The sequence below is a fragment of the Daucus carota genome, chromosome 3 (assembly GCF_001625215.2).
Source record: "Daucus carota subsp. sativus chromosome 3, DH1 v3.0, whole genome shotgun sequence".
Classification (NCBI taxonomy): Eukaryota; Viridiplantae; Streptophyta; class Magnoliopsida; order Apiales; family Apiaceae; genus Daucus; species Daucus carota.
The window spans coordinates 52216298-52231489 of NC_030383.2; the positions used below are offsets into that span (position 1 = coordinate 52216298).

The 15192-nt window shown below is 32.9% G+C and overlaps 1 protein-coding gene across 1 annotated transcript; it reads left to right on the forward strand.

Moving 5' to 3' along the window:
• Window positions 1-8313: 8313 nt before the first annotated feature.
• Window positions 8314-12973, forward strand: LOC108210447 (ankyrin repeat domain-containing protein, chloroplastic). Its single transcript, XM_017381731.2, has 7 exons — window positions 8314-9151; window positions 10254-10330; window positions 10704-10802; window positions 10953-11051; window positions 11557-11655; window positions 11748-11846; window positions 12416-12973. The coding sequence occupies exons 1-7, from the start codon at window positions 8380-8382 to the stop codon at window positions 12602-12604; spliced, it is 1434 nt and encodes a 477-aa protein (XP_017237220.1). The 5' UTR covers window positions 8314-8379; the 3' UTR covers window positions 12605-12973.
• The last annotated feature ends 2219 nt before the right edge of the window (window positions 12974-15192 follow it).

Below are 15192 nucleotides of genomic sequence, written 5' to 3' on the forward strand. Positions count from 1 at the left end.
TAAAATTATAGTGTTTCATGTTGTACCCAGATTTTTCTGGTGTTTGGACACGACAGAAAAAGCAGTGACATAACGAGATGTATTAACGACGCGATATTTACGAGCAGATATGGATAAGCATGAAGATCAAATCAGAACAACTCATCTTTTCAGGAGGCAATTCAATTTGATAATTGTTGTAACGGACGTCATTTAAGGAGTTAACAGGCTCATGGAGGAAAACTGGGAGGAGAATTAGGAGATACAATGAACTTAAACACTTGAAAAAGATACATATAATAGCATAAGATATCAAGCAGACAACTCAACTCGTCCATCGATATAGTCGACGCCCTCAACCTACAACACGTGATTTTGATATAATTTGAGAAGAATACATGTATTCCATTATTCAGAACTAGACATAAATTCTGTGAGAGTACTTGTCAAGATGAAAAAAAATGAAAGTGGTCGCAAACGACAATGACAAGTCCGTGTGAGAGTACTTGTCAAGATTTAAAAAAATGAAAGTGGCCGCAAACGACCATGACAAGTCCGACAAGAACAAGTTACATTTATCTCATCATGTACGACAAGAACTAGTAAGACACTCGCCTCTCTAAGATGAATTGACAAAGTACACATGTAAAACAATGGACGACATACATGCCAAAATTATGGCACAAATCAGACTTGAAGAGGACGGAAGTTAAGAGTCTGATAGCCACGCTCGCCTTAGTCGGAAGACGATGACAAGGGATTACAAATATTCTCTAGGCATTGACGAAAGTTGTACACGTCAGCCCTGTGCAAAGACATACAGATATAACAACACTGTAAAGCATAATGTAATAGTGATAACTCAACACCACAAAAGAACAGGAAACAATACGTAAGTATGATACAGAAACCAACAGGTTGGAGATCCAATACGAACATACGGACAATCCAGATATCTGAGACTAACATTCAGCCACTGAAAGAAATTCATTAATATGTTCAAGCATCAGTGAAAAATAAAGTTCAAGTAGTTTCTCCTATCGAAGATTACCTATCGATCAATTTTCAAGAACTAGAATATTCTAGTATATCTATACAGATTATTCGTAATCAGTTTTTCAAAGAAACATTAAACTTGGATTCACTGATCAAGTATTTCATCAAGTAAAGAATACAAATATCTGCTTCAGTATTAGTCGTTCGTGAACCAGACTGATGCACAAGACTTTAGTACTACGAAGTTGTTTGATGTATTTAATCAGCAAAGAATTGATCAAGTCGTAACAAATCAAGTGAAGTTAAGCGCTTTTGATTTTAGTCAGATTATAAAGCGGAGCCAAAGAATTTAAATAGCACTATATACATATATATTGATTGTTGGCGCCACTTGAATTCAAGTGTGTGTTAATTAATTAATACATAAAAACACACACACACACACACATGTGTGTGATGCTAAGAGGCGCCACTTAACTTGAGGTTGTGAATTTGGCTAAGTCAACAACCCAAGTGGCGCCACATGGATAGACATAGTGTACCTGGCGCCACTTAGGGTCAAACAAGGTCAATAGTGAGATATAAATGGAGCTCTTTGTCACTCCCGGCGCCACTTAGAAAATGGAGGATATTGTCAAAGTATGGAGTGGCGTCACAGTGTGTCTATTGTAAGGCGCCACTTGAGGATAAGTCAAATATTTTTTAAGGCGAGTAACTCTACAACTCCGGGAGGCGCCACTTGAGGTCTCAGGCGCCACTCCAGCCTCCATAGAGATTTGCAGGCGCCACTCCAAGCATCCTATTTTGTGGCTAACTCAAGTGTGCATACAAGGAAATTCAGGCGCCACTTGAAATATAAACCACACTTAGTTAAGTGTTTTAAGATCAACAAGAGAACCAGGATCACTACACCTTAACCAGTCTTGGTTAAATTTAAGGGACCTGGATCACTACTCAACCTTAACCATTCATGGTTAATTTACAGAAACAGGATCACTCCAAGGGAACCGGGATCACTTAGCCAACCATGGTTAGATGTTGAAATCTATAAATAGGATTTTGTGTTTTCATTTGAAAACAACTACAGCACTTGTAACGTGCATTTACTCTCTACACATACTCCCGGGTTCGAAGATAGAAAATCTATTAGGACGATCGTTTGTGTGTTAGTGATTTGTAGTCTCTACAACCAAGCTTGTGTTGGATTTTTAGCACCCGAGGATTATTTCTAATACAAGAATATCCCCCAAACTTGTTGGAGTTATTTGATTACGATTGATAGACGAACTGAACAGAACTATTCCGCAATCGAATTTATAACGAATATTTGGTATGAGACGTATTTAAACCCTCCTTTCTACGTCTAATTGGGACTAACAATTCGTATCAAAGCCAGCGATTCGATATACAGATCTGAGATCTGTTACCAAACCAAGAAGCTAGCTGAGCATTCAATCGTAATTTAATCTGATAAAAATGTCGACCCACAAGTTAGGAATCAAGGTACTTCCATTCGACAAGGATGACTATAACAACCGGAAGATGAAAATGTTGTTATACATCCGAGCTGCTAATTTCATGTACATTGGGATATTATAAAATGGACCTCATGTGCCAATGAAGATTATTCTCGAGTCTGTTGAAAATGGAGTTCGCATTCCATAGAAATCTATTCCTAAAGATAAAAGTGAATTCACTGAAGCCGAAAAGGAGTACATTGCTCATGATCATAATCTGCAACTCATCATTGTTGAAGCAATGAATAAAACAATGACCCACCTGATAGTTGGTCTAAAATCGTCAAAACAAATGTGGGATGTTGTTGAGGCATTGATGGAGGGATTTGAAGAAGTTGGGGAAAACAAATACGATATATTGATTGCCAGATATATATATATATATATGAAGGATTTAAGGCTATAACTGGTGAGATTAGTTCTCAAATCTATGAGAGGTTCATGTTGCTGTTAAATGAACTTGCTGCATGGAAACACATGTATATCCACAAAAGGATATTAACAGAAAGTTCTCGTTTGTGATGCCACATCATCTGGTTGTGAAGACCGAGACCATCCGTGAAATAAGCGCATTTGGAATTATGACTCTGGAGAGATTGTTTGGAAAGTTGAAGACGTTTGAGATGAAGCTCGAATAGAGAAAGATTATATATGATGGTGGATCAATGGAAGCCAAGAGTATGGCTCTGCAAAAGACTGATGTAGTTTTAGCTGATGAACCATACCTTGGTTATCAGCAACGGACTGACTATGGCCAGAATGATTACCCTGTTAATCAGAGTGATTGTTCTTCGGTCAAATTTGAATACACCCCTACAAAGCCTAAGATTGTTGAGGCGGAAGTTGATGAAGTTTTCATGGATCCGGAGGACGAGTTTTATACTCTCAAGAAAATGGAACAATTTGAGAACATGTCAATGGCTTATATGGCTGCTAGGTTTAAGCACATTAAATTCAGGAAGAACCCCCGGTACAAGAGAGCATCTGGAACCAAGTTCCAAGGCAAAGGCCTTGGAACTCTAAACTGATGCTACTAACTTAGTTATATACTCTAGGTTTACAAAGTTAACTAGAATACAAGAATTGCACTCTAAACTAAACTTTGCCGCACATATTTGTCTTATGCATGTCTTCTGTGAAGTCTTCATCTTTGACCATCTTCTCGATTTGATCCAGATTGCATTGCACAAGATAAGTATGCTTATACTTCTTCTTTATTGTCCCAAAAAGGCTTCCATGTCCAAATTAGTGTAATCGATCCATGTGACTTGTCAGAATTAAGCTCCAGTCACTTTCAACGGCTGTTTGCTTCCTCCGTTGAAAGTTGCTTCATCCAGCGAATGATTTACAAACTTTATCGATCGAACCCTGTACCAGCTTTAGCAGTTGAAAAACTTGATCTTCATCCATCAAAATAGTACAACCTTCATTAGTTGAATTACTATGACTCATCTGTTGAACATTCACTTAGACAAAATTACATGGTATTAGATATTTACAATTAGTCATCCTAATTTATCCATCCGTTGATGATTCTCAAGATAAGTAAAATAACAATCACAACTGACAAAATGATAAAGATTCTAATTTGAACAAGTTACAAAGTGTTTATGTAATCATCAAATTTATTGATTCCTAACAACACTCTACCCTCCTTATAAAGAATTTGGTCCCCAAATTCTCTCAAATTTACTCTCCAAAATCCTATCTTAAAAACATGACACATAACTAAAAACTCACTACCATTGACAAGTCAAACTTAATCCCTTGGTCCACGGACCGCACTAAGGAATGAGCTGGTCCCATAACCAATACACTACGAGGGAAGGCCCGCTGTAATATCCCGTAATTTTTAGGATAATATTAATTGACTAGTAATAATAATAAAGGTATTAAATTATGATTAGAAATTAAAATCGAATTAGGATAATGGGTCTAAAATATGGATCGGACTTATTCGAATAACTGGTAGCTCTGAAATTAGGGTTTTGAGACTCTTTTTGTGTTGATTGTATTCCCTTGTTCTTTTATATATCTCGTGAGAGCTGGCCAACCTTTTTCTTCGTTTTTATTACAAAAATTCATAAGGGTTTTCATACACAAATCAGCTTTTTTATAAAATTCGTTGATAATTAAAATCTTATCGAAATTTGATGATTCTTGATATTTTGAAATGATCTTTAAATTTCTTACAACTTTATTTCATAATGTTTTGTCATATTATGTTTCGAAATGTTCCCAAAATCACAAAACTTATTAGATCCTGTTTTTCTCTTTAATTTCTGAATGAGCGGACGTTTTATTTAATTCCCGATTCATTATGAGTCTGTTTTTTGATGATTCATATCTTTTTTGAAAGATCTTTTCATCCTTTATAACTTTTATATTTTAAGTTTTTCCATAAAAAAATATTGTTTAAGGGGTCAAAAGAGTAGATTATTGATCTGGGCATATTGGAATCATGGAGATATTTGGAGTTCAAGATGAGTAATTTTAGTTGGTTTCTTAGGGATTGGATATTTGATCTAGGATGATGTGGATTCTTGAGTTTCTCAGTGAGGTAAGTACTTTTTGACTTACTTTTATTTTCAAAAAATATTTTTTTGGGTTATGTGAATTTCAGATTTTTGTTATAAAATATAAGAATTTTGTTTCGAAATTTACAAGATATAAGACATAAGAATATTTGAAGACACAGTCTCTATGTTTTGAACTCGTTCGTAATTTACGCTATAGTTTCGAAACTAGCCTTAGATACCCTTAGTAGGCGCACAAGTGTGCAACTTGAGATACGTATTAAGGGCGCGTGATTATCGAATTTTAGATCCAGTCACTATGAAGTGTGGCAAAGAACAAGAATAAGATTCCGGTCACTGGTTTAGTAGAGCAAGACTGTGGTATTTATAAGATTTTTGTTTCTATTTATGTTTTTGTTTTTCGTTTCAAATTCTGATTGCTTTTAGAATATGAACTGTGTTGGATTTGCTTTTACAACTGTTTTAAAAATTATTATTGTCTTGAGGAACAATGTTTTACAAAACCGCCCACTAATTTTGAGATTAACCGTGAGTCAAATTGTTACTTGCAGAGCTGTGTAGCTCATCCATTTTTCAATTTTCAGGTTTAATTTAAGAGCAAGTTGATGTGCATTGGAGGTTGAGGATATTAGATTTGGAGAAATTTGACACGTGGATTATAGATGTTTGCTGCGCATTTGTAATGGATATTGTTGTAATAAAATTTTAGATTAATAAATTTTGTTGTATATGATTGCGAATTTAGTTTTAACATTCCGAAAAGTCAGGATGTTATAGAAACAAATAATATTTGTAGTGCTGTTTTGTTTTTTCTTTTTGACATATTTTTATTTCGTTGTTAATGATATATTTATATTAAACTAATATTCCATTCGGCTACTCATGAAATTTAATTTATTATTATTATTATTATTATTATTATTATTATTATTATTATTATTATTATTATTATTATTATATATAAGTTGGGCTCAATGGAAACCACATATATATATATATATATATAAAACATAAAATGTATAATTAATATATGTTTCGCTCGATTAACATAAAATGTATTGTTTTATTTTAGCCGGTACTAATTTAATTATATTATTTAAAATTTCAAATATTGAAAAAATTGAAAAAACCCGATTCAATCTGTAACATGACAAACTTGAATTTAGTCTTTAAATTTTGATTATGAAATTAGTCAAAGAGAAGCTTAGAAAATAATTAAATTTGTATTCGAATGTAGACATATGTACTGTTAGAGCATCTCCAACCATGCGAAGGCTAAAAATCTAGTTGGCTTACCAAAATTAAAAGTTATAGCCAATATCCATAAAAAACAGCACTCCATAGCAAGCACTTGTGTGTAATTATAGCCATCCCTTGTGGATGACTATATTTGTTGAACCACTACAGATTTGTAATGAATTCCGCGTTATCTCCCGCGGTTTATTTTCGTCCTTCTCACTGAATACAAATTATTTATTACCATATTAACCTGATAAATTCTATTTATAACAATCTAAATCAATACCCTTTGTTAATAAGCGAAACTACATTTCAATGGAACATCAGTACAAAAAGTACCAAAATTTGGTCACTTTCATATTGATTAGAATTTTATAGTCATTATAATACTATTATCAAAAGACTTCTATATTGAATATAATTTTATTATTAAAGACCTCAATATTCATTGGGACAGTAAAAGACTTCTATATTGATTAGAATTTTATGAAAAGACTTCTATATTGATTCGGATTTTATTATTAAAAATTTCAATATTGGTTAAGATTATTATAGTACTATATAAAAAGACTTCTATGGTGTTTAGGATTTTGTAATATACTAACATTTATCCTATCCGCACAGTTAAAGCGCTAACAATGTAACTTATGAAACAGTTCCATAAAATTCATATCAAAATTTGGCCATCATCATATTATTTTTTATTTAACAATTATTACTATTATCCAAAAACTTCTATATTTGACAGGATTTTGTATTATAACAATTATCTCACTAATAAAAATATATTACCAACAAAATTATTTGTTTTAATTTTTTAAAACTTAAATAATTTGATATACGGAACAACTCTATAATGAAGACTGCGATAAAGACAAATAAGGCGGTTGTAACATTGACTTGACAAATAGGAACTCAAAGAAAATGAAGTCATTGTTCATATTGCAACATATAATAAATGAACCGAAACTCTAGACTTGTGTCAAAATATTTGATATCAAATTACTTTTGCAAAGTTAATTAATTTTGTCAAACTACAATATAAGTTTATCAAACAACTACAACAACTATTAGATCTACAAAAACACCAACTAAAATTATATATAATGTTTGCCTATTAAATGAATAAAATAATTGCGACTTAAAATTTTGAATTTTTATTTAAGATTAAAGACGCTATAAATGAACTTATTTGTGTTGATTTTGCATATTATTTTCATAATTTAAAAATCATCAAACAACATAGTAATTTTACTAAAATAAAACATACTTTTAGAGTTATGTTTCATAAAGTCCGCATTTCAGCCGCAGTAAGTACCAATCATAATCTTTTAGTTTAATCATAAATAATATATTTAATTATTCAATTTTATATATAATTTACCATCTTTAAGTAATTTTTTATATATAACTATCAATTAATCATTAATATTTTTCAACATTAACAATCATTAAGATCATTATTCTACCTATGAGTTATATTTTAGAACATATATAGTGTTTAGTGATTTATAAAATAATTATTTTATCTTTTGACTGCAACGGTTATGTGATTTATAAAATAATTGGTTTATCTTTTGATTGCAACGATTATATTGTGAAACATAACTTGTAAATTGTCAGACGTTTACAAATATTGTAGATTAAAAAAATTAAAATTGAAACGAGTAGATTATTTTTAAATAATTTTGGACTCCAATACTCTTATTTTGTGGACTCCATAGAACGGGGACCCATATTGTTATGAAATAAATTTAAAGTAGGATCAAATTTCAATATATAGAAAGTCTTATATTAAATAACAATAATTTAAATATCACTTAAAAATAATAATTTAAATAGGTATAATTTAAAGATATTATTCTTCAAATAAATAACAAATTTTAAAATTTTATTCAAATCCGTGCTCGGCACGGGTTATAACTAGTATTAATAACATATTATTTAGAAATTATAACCAACTAATATAACAACTTAAGTTAATATAATGTTTTATAGGTCGAGTAAATTTTAGTACAAATTTGCTCAACGATTATAACCAACTTATTGCAGCGAAAGTAAAGTAAATTTAACACTGCAGAGAGACAGACGTACACACTCGCTGAGATAAAATGTGGTCGTCTTGCTGTTGCTCCTCCTTGCAAACTCCTCCGCTTCTCCTGCAACCACTCAACCCCAGAGCTTCCACCACTTTCCATACTTGCTTCCTCCCCACAAATCTTCCACTTCCCTTTCCAATCCGCTCACCCATTTATTCTCTATCCCCATCTCTCGATCAATTTCAATACAATCACCAAGATGAATACCCAGATGAGCCGGAACATGTTATTGGCGATTGTCTTGTTTTCGAAGAAGGCATTTTCGAAGACCCTGCCCTTCAAAACCCCTCTACTTTTATTGATAAACCCCCCACCAAGATTTCTACTAAACCCCAAATTCAACCTCAGAATTTGATTCCTGACGATTGGAAACAAGCCCAGGAAGCTTATAATATCACTAAGCAGGAACGAAGGAAGATTGCCCAGCAACTTCAATTCGGTCGTAAGTTGGAGAAGAGAAAAGAATTGCTTAAGCCTATTAAAACTAGTGAGGAATTGGAGAATGAGTATGTGGTTTATAAAAATGCTAAGCTTGCTCAGTTGAGGCCTGTGGTTCTTGATAATCCTACTTTTCCCGATGATCGCAATGTGGGTGATACTAGTGATCATGAGGTTGATGATGAGAAGTTTAGTACCGAGAGAGAGGATAGATTGGTTGTCACAGCTGGTGGGAGAGCCAAGCCGAGAAATCCGAGGATGGCTGTATATCGTGGCAGCTTGGATGATGTTTCTGAGTTTTTGAATAGTCGGGATTATATTCCCGATTCTCCCAAGAGTTTAGAGGGTATTTTAGCTGCAGCTAATGAAACTTTTGCTCATTCTATTAAACTAAATTCAGATATTGGAATTTTAATTATTTGTGTGCCTTGTGATAAAATGACCATGTCTACTTGTTAATTTCTCCGAATGCAAAATTTTTGAATATATGATAAGCCTCATGCTTCATTTGCCATCCTAATTTGACACTAATTAAACCTTTTAAGTATTGCAATATGGTTGTTTTCATCTATCTATTATGGCGCTTGCTTAACTTGTTTATATGTGAGTGAATGTGGAAATACTTTGTTTGTTGTATCTTGTTCTTCATTCTGCATTAAGCAATGTCTATAATTGTCTAATGCAGATTAAAAGATGAAAGCATGTAACGTTCATTTCGTTCAAGGACAATACCTTTTGCTACTTATTAACATTTAAAGTGGATGGTGAAGCAATCAACTGATTTTGAAAGTGTCTTAAATGTGCTATAAACAAACAAAGTTTAACTGGAGATGTTGCTTCTGCGTCTTCATATCGAGCTATAATTCATTAGGGTGTGGTTTCCCTATGACCTAGTCCCAGGGTTCAAGGTTCCAGGTTTTTTAGTAGAGAAAAATAAGAAGCTGCAACAAGTTCAGCTTCATAAGCTGATCACATGTTGTTCCCTCAGTTCCATATCTCTGAACTTGTTTGTTTGGTCCCAAGTACGGGATTTCAGCAACATTTAGTTCAAACCTGAAACCAACACCAGTTTTAACTTTAAAGTTTAAAAAAAGTAATATTAGTTAAGTTGTCCACTCCCAAGTGTTTGATTGCGTAAACTGAGCCCCTTTGATGTAGTTATGTTATTTAAAATTTGTAAAGTGATGCTTATGCCTTCTGGTTCTTAATATTATATATGTTTCTCTGTTATTGTGCATTGATATTTTGATAAACATGGTATTCTGAAATTTAGATGTAGAATTTTATGCTAAACTCCATCTCTTATAATTAAAATGCTCTCTAGTTTCTACTCTTCTTAGCATTATTAGCTAACTTTGTTGATTTTCTCTGTCATTAGCTTTTCTTCTAACAAATATCTTGTATAAGCTTTGAGGTTTACTAATTTATGTATATTTTGAAATGAGTAGGTCCTCGCAAGCTGTTCACAAGGGAGGAAAAGGTCCTGCTGAATAGGCGGGTTCCTGATTTGGCATCTGCTACTTCTGTAAGTTCAATTGAAATAGTTTTTACTTCATTTCTTACAATCAGATATTTTGCTACTTGGTGATTAACTCTGTCTAGTAAATATGTGGTATCTTTTGCTTTTCCAATCAACTGTCCTGATGGCTGTCAAATGGAAAAAATAAAAAAAAATCAACTGTTCTGATGCTTGACTTCTTAATTCGAATTTCACCCCCCCCCCCCCCCCCACCCACACACTCAAGTCAAATCACAAACGCATTTCTGAAAGTAGGTTATGAACTAGACCTTGTTTTACCTCAATTTTTGTTGTGATATATAAATTTAGGTTTTTCACATCTGCTTATCTGGTATCCAGACTAGCATTGCAGCTTATAAGTCTTATGGAATGGTCTCAGGGTAAATGGCAGCCTCTGCATACACTAGCCGCATCAGGAGAATTTTACCTTCTAACTGAGTTGTTGAAGCATAGCATTGATATTAATATTCCTGATAAGGTCTGTTGCGATCAAGATCACATTTTTTATGCATAATTTATTACTGTTTCATTACCTGAAGCTTTTCATTTTGCAGACGTTATCAAAGTACTGGATTTAAGTTTATATTTTACTGCATGTTCTAAACCCTGACTTATTGTTTTATCACAGACTGGTTTCACTGCAATTCACAGAGCAATACTTGGCAAAAAGCAAGCTATATTTAATATTCTTCTCAGAGAATCAGCTAATCCTTTTGTTCGTGATGAAGTGAGTGTGTACTGGCTAATTGCTCTTTGTTGTTTGCTTGTGCTGAGAAACGATAACTTTATACTTGCACTTTATTTTCTTGTTGTTAAAATGCTTTAAGAGTGGTCACCTTGAATATATTTATACCAGTATTTGGTTTTATAGTTTTTTCTCCGTGAATATCAGTCCCCTTGTTTTATTCACCCCAAAGGTCAGCTGTTTTCATTATCACATATGACGAGAGGTTCTGTTATCTTTGTACTGGTCAAATTTCATGCTCTACTCTATGCTGCCTTAGTGTTATTGCTTCATCGACGATAAACTTTTGATATACTCTCCTTTTTTTTAGTTGTAGAAAGTGTTCTATCTATCGATCAAGTTGCTCACTATTTGATAGTACCTATCAAAATATTGAATAGAATATGAACCATACTGGTTCTGCCTCCATTAATTGATATTGTTTGCATAACCTTGTTTTTGGTTGGCTAATATTCTTTCTCAAATTATCAAATTCTTGGTTGCGCAGGAGGGAGCTACACTTATGCATTATGCTGTACGCACGGCATCAAGTCAAATGATTAAAATTCTGCTCTTATACAATGTTGATATTAACCTGCAGGACAATGTAACTTTAATAGCTTTTCTATATCTGCTTTTAATTAATGTGTGCATGAGCATACCTGTGATTTAATGAAAGTCTTCTCGCGGTCTTTGCAGTATGGTTGGACGCCATTACATCTGGCCGTGCAGTCACGTAGGACAGATATTGTAAGGCTTTTGTTAATAAAGGGCGCCGACAAGACGTTAAAGAATCGGGTACTTGTCTGTTCTATTTATTGTTCAAAGCAGTTGATTAAGATTTCTAGCTCTTAAAACTCTATCTGCACTGGTGTCTGCGTATGTTGTTTGTTTCGTTCCTTGTGCTGCCATGTATGCTCTTTAAGCTTACTAGATGGTTGAAAGATGGTTTTTCTGCCTTGATAAGGTAGGGTGTGTGGGTTGTCCTGGGAAAGATATTTTGCACGTAGAATGTCCTTTGTTTCATGATATTCATATCCTGGAAACTTTTTAGACAAAATAAGGTAAACTTGACAGGGATTATGTGGCAGACATCTCTGAACATGTGCTGTTTATATTAATCAAACCCTTGTATTTTATCTTAGTGCACGTGTAATGTTAGAGCAACAAGTATTAGCTTTTAATATTAGAACACCAATATTAGCTGTACATAGCTTGTGAATTTATGTTGTACTGTGGGGTCATATTATTTTAGTATATTGAAATATTTCAGTTGCTGCTAGCCTGCTAAACCGGAAGCAACTGGTGTAAACCACTATTATTTATAAATCTATAAATGTTTAAAAATGTGCTTCTTATCTTTTTAGGAAGGTTTAACCCCACTTGAGCTGTGCCTCTACTCTGGTCAAGAAGCACGTACATATGAGCTGATAAAGCTGATTAAATTGCTCCCCCGGCGGCGAAGTTATCTGATAAAAAGCTTGACTCATCAGTGTGATGGCCTATCAACCCTTTTCAAGACAGATAGTCAGACTCTCAATACCTCTATCAGTTGATCTGCAAATGATTTAGTTTTTGCATAGCTGGATTAAGATTTAATTAACATATCATCTGTCAGCCAGGCAATACCTACGCATCTTTAACTGCGGCATACACCATGAGTTGCTCTGTACTTATGATGAATCAATCACAAGAAGCAACAAGTTACGCCTATAATTGTGCTCCCACTTTCATCTTATGTACCTATTATAACAGTTGGTTTGTGTTTACCTTCTGAACATTGAATCCTCTGGTGACTGGTGCCATGGACAAGGACATTGATAATTACACAGATATAGTGAAGAAGTTAGCTGCCTATTTTCCTTAATTTTTTATTGGTCATCACTTTGGTCAGTTTATCGGAAATAAAATATTCTTCTGTATTACATCTGGGTTTGCATCTAGGCTCACTTGCAAAAATGGTATGTCTTCATTTGTTATTCGGCTTTGAAATAGTTTATTTTTTAGTTACTTCACTATCATGCTTATTAGATTTTTAATAGTTTCTATTCTCGAAAACTAACTAGTTAGCCCTACTTCATGGCGGAATAATAATGTTTTCCCAAAAAATTCACAAATAAATGGGCTAACGGGAGAAAATGGTTGACAAAAAATGCAAAAACTTGCTTGAATGTAAGAAGAATGTTATGAAGATGATGAAGGCGAAGAGTTATGTATATTATAGTTGATTTTGTGTTTGATTCTTGAGCAAATAAGAGAAAGTGTCCTCTAGCATTATCAGTAAGAATTAAGTTAGTGCAAGAAGAGGCATACGTATCCTATTTATAAGGCTTCAAGCTGCCACGTTTTCTCGAGCCAAACAATCTTGTACGGATATCAGGAGCTGGTCCGGTCCATCAGGTCATAGATCTGGAGGACCATGAAAGCCGCCGTCAAGAAGGGCTCGTACTCGCATGATTCAAGTCCAGATGACTAAGGGGCTGTCATGGAGCGGGTCGGAAAACGATCCATGACAAACTATGACGAGAACTTCATCAAATCATGCGGAGATACTGGCAATTCATAAAGCGAGCAAGGAATGCATCTAGTTACAATTTATTAATAAACATATTCAAAAATCATAAAATGATGCGGGTTATTAAGAATCTCAAACAATCCTACAATATTATTTGAGGATAATTCAACATGTATTATTAAACAACTGAAAGATGGATATATTAAAGACGACCAAACAAATCACATATTATCAAAATTCTTCTACACTCATGAACTTTAAGAAAACAGTGATATTGATGTACAACAAGTTCGTTGATGTGAAAATTTAGTTGTGATCGTCGGTGTTATATATTCTCAAGTCTTAAAAATCCATTTGTCAATACACTGCATCTTAAGCAGCCTATCTTTATCTTATCTGAACACACGGATGAAAATTCATACTTATACCGTATCGTTGTATCAAAATCTCCTATAAATAGGCTTGTTATCTCGATGAGTTATGTATCGAAAAAAGTTAAAAGGAACAGTGTTTTATATGCTGTAATATAATACTATCTTCCTTTTGGCTTTCTTTTATGGGTTCACGTCCCTAGCATATGTATGCTAGGGACTTGTTAGATAATATACAAGTTCATGGCCGTTGGATGAATATCCAGCGGTCAGGATTTAAACATATTTTTAATACATACATTGCTTTTAAAGCGCTGGACGGAGAAATATGTACAACGCTTAAAAAGCGCTGTATGTGTTAGAAAAAGCATTCTATGTCAAATCGCAACCTGATCGTACAACATAGTGCGATTTGTTGTAATTTTAATCCTTAATTATATTGATAAGAAATAAAATCTCATTTATAATGCGGAGCCTCTCAAGAAACCGATTATCCATGAATTTATTATTATTATTATTACTATTATTATTATTATACAGTAATTTGCAAAAGAGATATTTCATGTGTCTCATTCAATTTTATATATTATTTTTGACACGTTTTTTAAGACTTCTTAAAGTATAACTCCAAAATATTTCTAACTTTTTTTTCTATATAAATTTTTGATATTTAATTTTTTATTAAAAAAAATTATAAAACTACACTTTATAAAAATCTCAAAATAGTAAAATACGTATAATGACAAGGAGTAAAGATGAACAAAAGCCACAGAATTACTGGTAAAAGCCGAGTTAACGTGACTTATGACTTAACGTGACTTATCTGATAAGCTGAGAGCTTAAAATGTCTGTTTGAATAATTTTAACTTATTAATGACTTATGAGTTATTAAAAATAGGGTTAATTATCTAGTTGGTCACTTAAGTGGACATAATGTATCAAGTTGGTCACTCAACTCAAAACGGTATCAAGATGATCATTGAAGTGGCCCTAAATATTAAACAAGTATCCTAACATATGAATTCAAGCAGTAAAAATATTATTTATAAAATTTTACACATTATCTTTGGATGTTATCAAAACCATGTAAAAGGTTATGACTTCTAATATTTATGATAATATATTTAGATTTTATCAAGTTTATTTATTATTTATTTTTAATTAAAACAAATAAAATAACTATATAATAAAATATAAATAATAAATAAATTTGATAAAATCTAAATATATTATTTTAAATACTAGAAGTCATAACATT

Bases quoted from the DNA above. Each gene is read 5' to 3' on its own strand.
- LOC108210447 (XM_017381731.2), top strand. From the start codon at position 8,380: ATGTGGTCGTCTTGCTGTTGCTCCTCCTTGCAAACTCCTCCGCTTCTC. The intron at 10,331-10,703 runs GTAAGTTCAATT...GAATGGTCTCAG, and splicing joins ATTTGGCATCTGCTACTTCT to GGTAAATGGCAGCCTCTGCA. The intron at 11,847-12,415 runs GTACTTGTCTGT...TTATCTTTTTAG, and splicing joins ACAAGACGTTAAAGAATCGG to GAAGGTTTAACCCCACTTGA.